The following is a 14122-nucleotide window of genomic DNA, read 5'->3' on the forward strand; positions in this document are numbered from 1 at the left end:
CTAGCCACCTCCCCCTTTATCCCACGAGATCCAACCTTTTGCACCAACCTACCATGAGGGACTTTGTCAAACGCTTAACTAAAGTCCATATAGACGACATCCACGGCCCTTCCCTCGTCAACCATTCCAGTCACTTCTTCAAAAAACTCCACCAGGTTAGTAAGGCATGACCTCCCTCTCACAAAACCATGCTGACTATCGTTAATGAGTTTATTCCTTTCTAAATGCGCATACAGCCTATCTCTAAGAATCCTCTCCAACAACTTCCCCACCACGGACGTCAAGCTCACCGGCCTATAATTTCCCGGGTTATCCTTCCAACCCTTCTTAAATAACGGGACCACATTAGCTATCCTCCAATCGTCTGGGACCTCACCTGTCATAATCTTGTAGACTTCTATCAGGTCTCCCCTCAACCTCGATTGCTCCAGTGAGAACAAACCAAGTTTTTCCAACCTCTCCTCATAGCTAATGCCCTCCATACCAGGCAACATCCTGGTAAATCTTTTCTGTACCCTGTCCAAAGCCTCCACATCCTTCTGGTAGTGTGGTAACTAGAATTGAACACTATATTCCAAGTGCGGCCTAACTAAGGTTCTATAAAGCTGCAACATAACTTGTCAATTTTTAAACTCAATATCCCGGCCGATGAAGGCAAGCATGCCATATGCCTTCTTGACTACCTTCTCCACTTGCGTTGCCACTTTCAGTGACCTGTGTACCTGTACACCCAGATCCCTTTGCCTGTCAATACTCATAAGGGTTCTGCCATTTACTGTATATTTATCTGTATTAGACCTTCCAAAATGCATTACCTCACATTTGTCCGGATTAAACTCCATCTGCCATCTCTCTGCCCAAGTCTCCAACTGATCTATATCCTGCTGTATCCTCTGATGGTCCTCATCGCTATCCGCAAATCCACCAACCTTTGTGTCGTCCGCAAACTTACTAATCAATCCAGTTACATTTTCCTCCAAATCATTTATATATATTACAAACAGCAAAGGTCCCAGCACTGATCCCTGAGGAACACCACTTCTCACAGCCCTCCATTCAGAAACGCACCCTTCCACTGTTACCCTCTGTCTTCTTTGATGAGCCAGTTTTGTATCCACCTTGCCAGCTCACCTCTGATCCCATGCGACTTACCTTCTGCACCAGTCTGTCATGAGGGACCTTGTCAAAGGCCTTACTGAGGTCCATGTAGACAACATCCACTGCCCTACCCTCATCAATCATCTTCGTCACTTCCTCGAAAAACTCGATCAAGTTCGTGAGACACAACCTCCCCTTCACAAAACCATGTTGCCTCTCACTAATACGTCCACTTATTTCCAAGTGGGAATAAATCCTGTCTCAAAGAATCCTCTCCAATAATTTCCCTACCACTGATGTAAAAGGCTCACCTGCCTGTAATTACCTGGATTATTCTTGCTATCCTTCTTAAACAAAGGAACAACATTGGCTATTCTCCAATCGTCTGGGACCTCCCCTGTAAGAAGTTTAACAACACCAGGTTAAAGTCCAACAGGTTTATTTGGTAGCAAAAGCCACACAAGCTTTCGAGGCTCTAAGCCCCTTCTTCAGGTGAGTGGGAATTCTGTTCACAAACAGAATTTATAAAGACACAGACTCAATTTACATGAATAATGGTTGGAATGCGAATACTTACAACTAATCCAGTCTTTAAGAAACAAAACAATGGGAGTGGAGATTCCTGCTGGCGAATGCTTTTTCATTATCCCTTTTAGCCCTTCTTACTCCTTGCTTAAGTTTCTTTCTACTTTCCTTGTATTCCACACTTGCTTCATGTGTTCCCACTCCCGCATTCCAACCATTATTCATGTAAATTGAGTCTGTGTCTTTATAAATTCTGTTTGTGAACAGAATTCCCACTCACCTGAAGAAGGGGCTTAGAGCCTCGAAAGCTTGTGTGGCTTTTGCTACCAAATAAACCTGTTGGACTTTAACCTGGTGTTGTTAAACTTCTTACTGTGTTTACCCCAGTCCAACGCCGGCATCTCCACATCATGACCTCCCCTGTAGCCAGTGAGGATACAAAGATTTCACTCAAGGCCCCAGCAATTTCCTCCCTTGCCTCTCTCAGTATTCTGGGGTATATCCCATCAGGCCCTGGGGACTTGTCTACCTTAATGTTTCTCAAGAACCCCAATACCTCCTCCTTTTTGATCTCAACATGGCTCGAACTATCTATACATCCTTTCCCAGACTCGTCATCCAACAAGTCCTTCTCTTTGGTGAATACTGATGCAAAGTACTCATTTAATACCTCGCACATTTCCTCTGACTCCACGCATAGATTCCCTCCCTTGTCCTTGAGTGGGCCAACCCTCTCCCTGGCAACCCTCTTGCTCTTTACATATGTATAAAAAGCCTTGGGAATTTCCTTAATCCTGCTGGCGAATGCTTTTTCATTATCCCTTTTAGCCCTTCTTACTCCTTGCTTAAGTTTCTTTCTACTTTCCTTGTATTCCACACTTGCTTCATGTGTTCCCAGACTCCTCGCTTTGACAAATGCTTCCTTTTTCTCTTTGACTAGGCTCACAATATCTCTCGTTATCCAAGGTTCCCAAAACTTGCCATACTTATCCTTCATCCTTACAGGAATGTGCCGGTCCTGAATCCCTATCAACTTACACTTGAAAGCCTCCCACATGCCAGATTTGCCCTCAAACATTCTTCAGTATGAGGAGAGACTGAGTAAACTAGGGCTATACTCACTGGAATTCAGAAGAATGAGGGGAGATCTTATAGAGACATACAAGATTATGAAGGGAATAGATAAGATAGAAGCAGGGAAGTTGTTTCCACTGGCGAGTTAAACTAGAATTAGGGGGCATGGCCTCAAAATAAGGGGTGGCAGATTTAGGATTGAGTTGAGGAGGAACTTCTTCACACAAAGGGTTGTGAATCTGTGGAATTCCCTGCCCAGTGAAGCAGTTGAGGCTATCTCATTGAATGTTTTTAAGGCAAGGATAGATAAATCTTTGAACAGTAAAGAAATTAAGGGTTATGGTGAGCGGGCGGGTAAGTGGAGCTGACTAGTTCTTATGTTCTTACCACTAGTGCATTTGCTATTTCCCCTGCCATCTCTTTTTGTACCTGGGATGCATTCCATCTGGGCCAGGAGACTTGTCTACTTTAGCCCCATTAGTTTGTCCAACACTACTTCTTTAGGGATAATGATCGTTTTTAGGTCTTCACCTCCCTTAGCCTTCTTGTCATCAATTTTTGGTATATTATTTGTGCCTTCCACTGTGAAGACTGACACAAAATACCTGTTCAATGCCTCGACCATTTCCTCATTTTCCGTTATTAAATCCCCCTTCTCATCCTCTAAAGGATCAATGTTTACCTTAGCTACTCTTTTTCGTTTTATATATTTGTAGAAACTTTTGCTATCTGTTTTTATGTTCTGAGCTAGTTTACTTTCATAATCCATCTTACTTTATAGCTTTTTTCATGGCTTTCTGTTGACCTTTAAACATTTCCCAATCCTTTCGTTCCCCACTTATCTTCGTCACTTTGTTTTCTTTCAATTTGATATCCTTCTTAATTTCCTTAGATATCTATGGTTGATTATTCCTTTTTCTACAGTCCTTCCTTATCACTGGTACATACTTTTGCTGAGCACTGTGGAAAATTACTTTGAAGGTCTTCCACTGTTCCTCAATTATCTCACCATAAAGCTTTTGCTCCAAGTCTACCTTAGCCAACTCCTCCCTTATCCCTTTGTCGTCTCCTTTGTTTAAGCACAAGACACTGGTATTGGATTTTACCTTCTCACGCTCCATCTGTATTTTAAATTCAACCATACTGTGATCGCTCCTTCCGAGAGGATCCCAACTGTGAGATCATTAATTATTCCTGTTTCATTACACAGGACCAAATCTAAGATAGCTTGCTCCCTCGTAGGTTCCATTACATACTGTTCAAGGAAACTATCGAGGATACATTGTGTGAACTCCTCCTCAAGGCTGCCTTGACTGTTTGTTCAATCGGTATGTAGATTAAAATCCCCCATGATAATTGCAGTACCAGTTTTACATGCATCAGTTATTTCTTTGTTTATTTCTCGCCCCACCATGATATTATTTGGTGGCCTATAGACTACGCCTATCAGTGACCTTTTCCCCTTACTATTTCTAATTTCCAACTAATGAATTCAACCATTTTTTCATAGAACCTATATCATTTCTCACTGCCACCCTGATTTCATCCTTAAATATCAGAGCTACACCACCTCCCTTATCTTTCTGTCTGTCCTTCTGAATAGTCTGATACCCCTTGATATTTAACTCCCAGTCGTGACCATCCTGCAGCCATGTTTAGTATGATTCACTAAATCATATTCATTCGCGATGATTTGCGTCGTCAACTCATTTACCTTGTTTCGAATGCTACGAGTATTTTGGTAAAGTGCCTTTATGCTCGTTTATACCTTCCTGTCCCCACTCTAACTTTTCCCATGGGTTTCACTGTCTGGGCTGCTGGTGGGCAAGGAGGCTTACCAACTTTTGCAGTCTCCATAGAACCATCAGAGGCCCCTCTAAGGTCTCCTCCCTCCCACCCATCCACCCTTTTCCTCGCACCCGACCCCTCTTTTTTATTCATTCATGCAACATGGGCATTGCTGGCTGGGTCAGCATTTATTGCCCAACTCTAGTTGCCCTTGAGAAGGTGGTGGTGAGCTGCCTTCTTGAAACGCTGCAGTCCATATGCTGTGTGTTGACCCTCAATGCCATTAGGGAGGGAATTCCAGGTTGTTGACCCAGCGACTGTGAAGGAACAGCGATATATTTCCAAGTCAGGATGGTGAGTGGCTGAGAGGGGAACTTGCAGGTGGTAGTGTTCCCATGTATCTGCTGCCCTTGTCCTTCTAGGTGGAAGTGGTCATGGGTTTGGAAGGTGCTGTCTAAGGATCTTTGTGAATTGCAGTGCATCTTGTAGATAGTACACACTGCTGCTACTGGGTGTCGGTGGTGGAGGGAGTGCATGTTTGTAGATGTGGCGCCAATTAAGCAGGCTGCTTTGTCCTGGATGGTGTCAAGCTTCTTGAGTGTTGTGGGAGCTGCACACATCCTAGGAAGTGGGGAGTATTTCATCACATTCCTGACTTGTGCCTTGTAGTTGGTGACAGGCTTTGGGGAGTCAGGCAGTGAGTTAGTCGCTGCAGTATTCCCGACCTCTGAACCGCTCTTGTAACTTCATGCTCCCTGCCAGAGCATGCCAGCCCGCAACTAACAATACCACTCCACTTCACTTTGTGTCCCGCTTCAGAGACAATCACCGTTCTGTCTGGGTGCAACCCCAGCAGTAACCACCACTCCCTGTGCTGTTGTTGGGGTCAAAGAGCTACTGGCCGTTTGATTAGCTAGCAGCAATCAGAGTTGTGACTTCCTCCTCAGAAGGGGAATATGTTTCAATTCAAGCCACTTCACAGCTCTCCAGTTGTTAAATTCCTGCAGGGCAAATTGCCAGAGCTCGCCCAAGCCCCACCCAAACCCACCTTAATATGGCGGGGAGGAGGGATGGTACACAGTGGGGGTTCAAGACACTGGCCGAGTGTAAAATTACAGCTACGGAGTTGTGCATTTTAAAATTAGTAAACTTCTCGGCCTTTTGGCTAAGATCAAGTGTAGTCTGGTGATTTTTTTTTTTGTTTATACTTTTCCAATTCAATCAAATCAAATCCAATTTAGAGTCTCAACAAGTTGAGACATTTCAGATCCAGGCTGACAAGACAGGGCGAGCGATCAAACCACCCTGTCCTGGGCCTGATCTACATGAGCCAAGCTGATTGGAGAAGGGGGAGGTTCCTTCTCCAAGACTTGAGCTCATTTGCATCTTAGCCAAAAGGCCAAGATGCCGCTTTAAAAAATTGCTTCATATGAAACATATGAAGCTTCAGTGTAACCTAATGACCTCAACCAAGTGCGGCCGACCATGGGCTGCCGACCATACTACACTTGATCTTAGCCAAAGGTCGATGCTGCACTTGGTCGTGGCCATTGGGTTGCATTTAAGCTTCATTTTCAGATGAAGCAATTTTTAAAAGCGGCATCTCGGCCTTTTGGCTAAGATGCAAGTGAGATCAAGCCGTGGGGGCGGAGACGTCTGCCGAGTCCAATCAGCTTGGCTCATGTAGATCAGGCCCAAGGCAGGGTAAAGGGTCGCATACCCTGTCTTGTCAGCTTGGATTGGAAATGTCTCAACTGGTTGAGACTCTGAATTGGACTTGATTTGATTGAATTGGAAAAGTACAAAAAAAATTAGTAAACTTGCCTCTTCCAAAAGGATTACACAAGCGAACACACCCAAGCTAAACCCAGAAGTCAGAGTTTATACATGCTGCCCAAACCCACCTGCATGGGGCTCGAGAATGTATTACCAGGCTTAGCGATTGGAGCAGGGTTCATACCAATGTATAAGAAACTATTAGATAGATGGTTTGGTATTACGGTTACTGTTGATTTGGAGGACGACGACTAACAAATTGGTTGAGCTAAATAATGTGTTTGACATTAATGGATTAAAGTTTCCGTATCAGTTTATTTTATGAATGGTAAATTGTGTGAATCGTGTCTACACTTTCCTGACTTGCTCCAGGCCACAAGTCTCTCTGCTGGAAGCTCAGGTTTGGAAAACCAAACCCATTATAATGCTGGAAGTGGGAATTCCTGCTAATCAAGTGCAGATTGTTTTGCAGTGACTGGTCTCATCGGAATATCGGCACTGACTGTAATTGTTTATACTGGTTACTGCTGTCTGCAAAAAACCTGATCATAATACTTAATGTTGTTAAGTTCTGAATAATTGTAGCCACTTGGGAGCAATTTCAAGAGTATAATGTAACCTGAATGAGAGGATTTGTTGAAAAATATATATTGTTTCAGGGCTAAAGTTCATAAATTGGGAAGAACTGGAGGATATGAATTCAACAAAAATATGTTTTTAGATATTTATGATCAGGTTTTTTGCAGACAGCAGTAACCAGTATCAACGATTACAGTCAGTGCCGATATTCCGATGAGACCAGTCACTGCAAAACAATCTGCAATTGATTAGCAGGAATTCCCACTTCCAGCATTATAATGGGTTTGGTTTTCCAAACCTGAGCTTCCAGCAGAGAGACTTGTGGCCTGGAGCAAGTCAGGAAAGTGTAGACACGATTCACACAATTTACCATTCATAAAGTGAACTGATATGGAAACTTTAATCAGCAATATTGAAACACATTATTTACACATCCCATAGCACTTCACAGGAGTGTTATCAAACAACCATTGATACAGTGCGTTACGAGGTATCAGGGTAAAAGCTTAATCAAAATTGCAAGTTTTAAAGAGCCAACTAAAGGAGAAAAGAGAGGTAGAGAGATTTAGGGAGAGAATTTCAGAGCTTCAGGCTTTGACAGCTGAAGGCCATAAGCCCTAAATGGTGGAATAATTGAAATTTGGCATCCCTACGCAGTCAGAATTGGAGGAACACAGAAACCTCAGAGGTTTGAAGGGTTGACAGAGATTACAGAAATAAGAGATTGGTGAGGTCATAAGGGGATTTAGGAACAAGGATAAAAACCCCAAAGTGGAGGCATTGCATCACTAGCGGTCACTGTAAGTCAGGGGTGACGAATGATTGGTACTTGGACTGGTAACAGGAGATTAGAGAAACATTCCTTGTCAGTCAACAAGCATTATATTGTAAACTGGTTATAAACAACTTTAGCACACTATTTCAGTTTATGAGAGCTGATTGTGCAATTCAGGTGCCAAAAGCAATTTGCTTGCCTGATTCACAAGATGCTTTGTTTTGTGACAGTGGATTTTAAGGGGTGTAAAAATAAGGTGACGTGACAGATGTGCATCATTTGGAGAAACGAGCTCCATAGCAAAGATTTCAACTGGGGAAGATTCCACCTTATTATGCACATGAAATATTAAAACACCTCAAACTGGTTCACTCAATCTGCTGTGAATGTATGTTCCAAGAAAGTGACAATGCCATGGCTGAAGTTGCGACTTCCACACTGTAACTTTTCTCCTGAACTTCTATGAACGTTGAAGTATTGTAGACTGGTGAGTGCAGAAGCTGAAAATGCCCAGGCCTACGTGAAAGTGATAACACTTTCATTGCACTCACTATGAAAAGGTCAGAGCTTTCAGTGGATGGCATGTGGGCAATAAGACTTCATGACCAGCAAATTGAATCTCAATTCAGATGGTAACCACAATTATATCAATATGTGACTCAATGATCATCATACAAAAAGAAACTGTGATGCCCTTTCTCTGCAGTCGTCCATGCTGCCCACAATTTAAGAACAAGATGAAACACTGTGGGTGTAGTTCTTAGGAATCAAATGTCTGCTAACCTTTCTGGAAAATGTTTTAACATCAGAGGACACCTTCTGGCTGGTCACTTGTGGAACTGTTTGCAGTTAAACTTTGGCACAATGAAAAATGTGTAATGTTTTAAATGTCACTCTGGAAGATATAATACTGGAGCTCCCAAATTAGTTTTGTTCAATGCCTAATGTGCCCCAAAAGAAGATATGTGCAAAAGTGAAGGGTGCCTTTGCCTTCCTTCTCATACAGTTAATCTCATCCTCAATAGCAACCAGTAATGAAGGTCCTCCATAAACACATTGATTTGTGTGGCAACTTCACGTCAAGCAGTTAGCTGAAGGAGTTCCTTTAGCATGAAATATTCCCCCTCTACTTTGAATCAACAGTAACCTTTCAGCATTACCAAGAGCAATTTTGCCCAAATGTTTGCACTGTGCTATTGTAAAAATTGGTTCACTATTCTGCCATGACCAGAACTTCCTTATGCCTTTAAACTTTGTTTAAAGCCACCTCATATGCTGAATAAAAGATTTACGTTTTGTAAACTCAATTTTGCTGAAATATTTTATATATTTATTAGTCAGAGATTGATGCTATTAGACTTTAATTATTTCATTATTTCTGCTGTTGTTTATTTAGTAGATGCAGACAATGTAATCCTTATGGTTATCTGTACCTTTAATTACAGTTTCTAATTTAATCTCATCCAATTTTGTGATCTTTCTACTTTCCATTTCAATGTTGGAACTGCCACTGACTAACGTTTGATATTAATCTGCAGGTAGTAATCAGCACAGCTCAATCAATGGTGACACCTCTGTTACAACTGGCAGCCTCCTAGATGACCATCACTGGCACTCTGTGATCATTGAGCGCTATGGACGCAATATCAATTTTACACTGGACCGAGAGACGCAGCATTTCAGAACTAATGGAGAATTTGACCACTTGGATCTAGACTATGAGGTAATGGATCATTGGCTTTTGAATAAAAACAGAAAATGCTGTAAATATACAACATACCAGTCAGTATCTGAAAGCAGAAGATAAGTTGATGTAATGGGCATAAATTTTCATCAGAGGTGCACAGAACTACAAAGCATTACGAATAGCTTGAGTTAGAAATTAGATTTTTCCAACTTTTATAGTTTTTCTTAATCCTGTGACATGATATATTTTCATCCTTTAAAAAGGACTAAAATGACAACGAATACTAACAGACTTCCCTACAATCAAAATATTTTCTAGTTGAATTGAGGATTCCATGTTCTTTGATACAGTTGGCCAAAATCAAACTCGGGTGGTTACAGCAATTAGATTTCAAAGAGAATGGTCAAACAATTAATTTATGCATCCAAGTACCAAAGTAATGCATTGGGGGTCTGTGGAAAATATCATATCTTCCAACGTTAATGGTGTGGGAGATCATAAGGTGTAAAGCATGATGCAGGGAACAAATTAATTTGCCTCCATGATAGTCATGCATACAAAAAGCAATTCCGTCTATTTGGAGCACTTTGAGATGTTTGAGAGTTATGATGAAAGGATAATTTAGATGCAAATTCAAATTATTTTTCAAACAAATATAAAACAAATGGGTTGAATTTTCAAAAATTTCTCCCAATCTCATAGCATAATTTCAGCAGAAAGTTGGTGGAAAATCATCAAAATGGTGTAAATAGCCATTTATACCACTACTCTAGGGATTCCAACAAACTTGCAGCAGTAGATGAACGGAACCCTCTTGTACATCTGGCAGACTAGCACAAATGATATCCCTGGTGGGTGTTTGGCATTTGAGAGGAGTTGTGTTGTGTACATACAGTTCATTTCCATTTTCATGGGTACTGGAGTTGATTCTCTTCTTAGTGGTGGGAGCTTGCTCTCCATTGGCTTTTGTGCTTTTTATTTTCAGTGTTGTTATCAGTCCTCTAAATGTACATGCACATGAATCTTCACACCCACATTTGCCCATAGGGGGCAAAATGGGGCTGCAGATATTTTTAATGGATGGGAGGGAGGGAATGGAGGATTCAGGTCTGCAACTTTAAGGGTGTTTTACATGGGTGAATGTGTGTGACACACTTGAAATAAGGAATAAGAAAATATAATCCTATCTACAGAAAACTATGAAGGTCCAATCATAGTTTATACAGTTTGTGCTGTGTCATATATACATGGGCACATTATTGACAACATTTCAGCTTTCTGCTGAACTTAGCAATAAATTGCGCATGTTGACTTCTGGCATTTTCATTATATTTACCAGTCGAGTGAAACTTGGGTAGGGAAGTGGTTGAATTATTTAAAAAGGGAGGAAGTTATTGCAAACTCCTGTAATGCTTATCACTTGTTAATACCTGGGAAGTGTTGGGTCTGCCATTTTTAACCCTTATACGGTGGACAAAGAATTGCGAGTTGACTTGTTAGTGCAGTAATATTTATTCACACACACAATTGATATTAATCACCCACATAATCAATACTAAATTATTTACAGAATACTAAAGTTCAAGTTCAATATTAGACCTTGACTTCACTTTTGCATGACTGGCAAGTACCCAGGCAGATATTGGTCTTTATAAGCGTGTTGGTCTCCGCAGTCCTCTGCATAGTCTGCTCCTTTGGTCTGGTCTGATATTCTGGGTCTGGTCTTCCTTCCATCATTGGTGTGGTGGCTCTCCTTGTGCTAGTCATTGCTGGTGTGGTCACCGTTATTGTCATTCATGGGAGAGAGGGATTCTTCCGTTGTGCAGCACCTTTTATCCCTCGTTGGTTTTGCGCCCTTTTGGGCGGTCTCTTGAGGATCACCAATCAATAGATCAGGGCTTGATCATCCTCATCGATAAAGTCCAATCAACCTTTGGGTGTGCACCCAACGGCCATGCCTGTGGTGCTGGATGTACATAGGTCACGTATCTCCCTCTCAAATAAGGGGTTAAGGTGCCCCTGTGTCTGGTAAACAACTCTGTTTGACCAGAAAGTGTCCATTGTCTTTGACATGGCCTATGTCCTGTGTATTCGGTCATCTGAGCTGTTTTATCTCTGTCCTATAAGCTACAGCCTGTGGCCTGTTTGGCCATAGAAGGGAAAGAATCCAACTGAACTCATCACATTACACTCATCACACCACCCATAGGTTCCCACCAATTCTTAGAATTTTAAAATGACTCACTAAAATAATTGATAATGTCATAATCCAGCCATATGAGCAATAATGATACTATAATATTAAGACCTGCTTTACTGCCATTTGATATATTTTTTAAATGGCCCAGTTATCACAGCATTTGCTGAAGCTGCTGACAGTGTGGTTCATAACTCCTTTCAAGTGCTTGGAAAATCATTATTCTTTTTAAGGCATGCAAGCAGAACCAAGAATGTTGATGAACTGGCCAGAGTAGATTATGAAAAATAATAAATTCATTGGATTGTATATTTCTTACTTATGTAGCACAAGGAAAGGTTTAGCTTTCCAAATCCTCCAGTATCTAACTTGTATGCTGTCAGATTTTACAATGGAATGTAACATGTAAAATTCTGTATTTTCATGTGTACAATGTAAAACACCATTTCATTTATCCTTCAAGCTCAGTTTTGGGGGAATGCCATTTTCTGGAAAGCCAAGCTTCAATGGAAAAAATTTCAAAGGCTGTATGGAGTCTATAAATTACAATGGAATTAATATCACTGATCTCGCCAGGAGAGGAAAACTAGACACATCTAAAGTGGTAAGATCATTGATTTGGCAATGAGTGAAGTTAAGTTGATGTATTCATGATGACCTGACTGAAGTTGCTCCAAGTCTTTGAAAACAAGGTCCTGTAAAATGAAGAACATAAAGACATAAATGTGATAATCAATTAACATTAAGAAGAAAGGACAAGTATTGGAGATTATAGATGTTTTGTTATTCTCTATTGTGCCATCATTTCCTTTCTGGTAAGAGCTGTTTCTGTGTTGATTATGCATTATGTTTTCTTCTTTTCTGCAAAGCAACTTGATAAATGTTTTAGAATTTGGCATCAATATTGACAGATTAAATCATTTCTCTGTGTTGCTTTCTGCATAACAGGTCACTGCTCTGGTATGACTTATCAATCTTAAATGAAAGCTTTACTTCCTGGTTATTGTAGTTGTTTTCTAATCATTTTGCCACTTGAGGTTGCCCCATATATCAATCTGTATTTTATGTGTGAACAGTATCTACCCCAGGTTCACGCCAATTCTGCTTTGCAACTACACTGTTAACACAAAAGCACAGCAAAGGACGAATGACCCTTGATCTCCCTTCTCTTCTGGTGGCAAGCATCCATCCTTGTTTTTGCACCTTCTCATTACTGCTTTTCATGGCATGACTGAGTTCAATGGCTCACTTCATGAAGTCTGAAAAGTATATGGCTACATCTTTCCTTCTTTTGGTACAGCACTTCAAAGCTCCAGTCCTCTGTGGTACGACTTGCATTTTTTTTAAGGACTTGACACTGCATTATATAGAGTTTTTATTATTCTTAGCAACAGCACCTCTTGCACAGAACAGGTATTACAGTAAAATTTACTGGTTGTATGAACTTCTTGTATTAGCTATTGCTTTACAATATTTCTAGTGATTGGAGCAAATCTGTCCATTACTGCTCTGAAACATATGGAACATGCAATGTTTGGGAGCTATGTAGAAAATAGATAGGCAAGGCACGAGTCTTGCCAATGTGTCAAAGGGTTTGGCTACAAGCCCCACACTGGGGACTTGAGCACATGATGTAGGCTGGTGGCTCCATGCAGTACTGAGGAAGTGCTTCACTGTTGCAGGTGCATTCTTTTGGGTGAGACGTTAAAGTGAGACTGACTAGCAAGTTTGCAGATGATACTAAGATTGCTGGAGTTGCGGATAATGATGAAGATTGTCAGAGAATACAGCAGGATATAGATAGGCTGGAAAATGGGGCAGAGAAATGGCAGATGGAATTTAATCTGGACAAATGTGAGGTGATGCATTTTGGTGGATCCAATTCAGGTGGGAGCTCTAAAATAAATGACAGAACCATCAGGAGCATAGACACACAGAGATCTGGGAGTACAGGTCCACAGATCCTTAAAAGTGGCAGCACGGGTGGAAAATGTGGTGAAGAAAGCATATGGCATGCTTCAGCCAGGGCATCGAGTATAAAAGTTGGCAAATTATGTTACAGTTGTATAAAACGTTGGTTAGGCCACATTTGGAATACTGTGTCCAATTCTGGTCACCACTACCAGAACGATGTGGGGGCTTTGGAGGGAGTACCGAAAAGGTTTACCAGGATGTTGTCTGGTATAGAGGGTATTTGCTATGAGGAGAGATGGAATAAACTGGGATTGTTCTCCCTGGAAAGTTGGAGGCTGAGGGGTGACCTGATAGAAGTTTATAAAATTATGAGGGGCATAGATAAGGTGAACAGTTGGAAGCTTTTTCCCAGGGCAGAAATGACAATTACAAGGGAGCACAAGTTCAAGGTAAGGGGGGAAAGGTTCAGTAGAGATGTGCGGAGGAAGTCTTTTTTACGCAGAAGGTGGTGGGGGCCTGGAATGCCAAGTGAGGTGGTTGAGGCAGATATGTTAGCGACATTTAAGACTTAACTGGGTAGACACATGAACAGGCGGGGTATAAAGGGATACAGACGGTTGGCCCAGATAGGACAACGTGATCGGCACAGGCATGGTGACAACGTGATCGGCACAGGCTTGGTGGGCCAAAGGGCCTGTTCCTGGCAACA

General features: G+C 41.5%; 1 protein-coding gene across 1 annotated transcript in view; it reads left to right on the plus strand.

The window, feature by feature from the left end:
* Positions 1–14122, plus strand: part of LOC144508500 (contactin-associated protein-like 2) — a 1535312-nt gene that overhangs the window by 535702 nt on the left and 985488 nt on the right. Inside the window, exons 7-8 of the mRNA XM_078236477.1 lie at positions 9154–9338; positions 11963–12103. Coding sequence (XP_078092603.1) covers positions 9154–9338; positions 11963–12103 — 326 coding nt within the window. The remainder of the gene's footprint in view (positions 1–9153; positions 9339–11962; positions 12104–14122) is intronic.

Source organism: Mustelus asterias, chromosome 2, assembly GCF_964213995.1.
Source record: "Mustelus asterias chromosome 2, sMusAst1.hap1.1, whole genome shotgun sequence".
Classification (NCBI taxonomy): domain Eukaryota; kingdom Metazoa; phylum Chordata; class Chondrichthyes; order Carcharhiniformes; family Triakidae; genus Mustelus; species Mustelus asterias.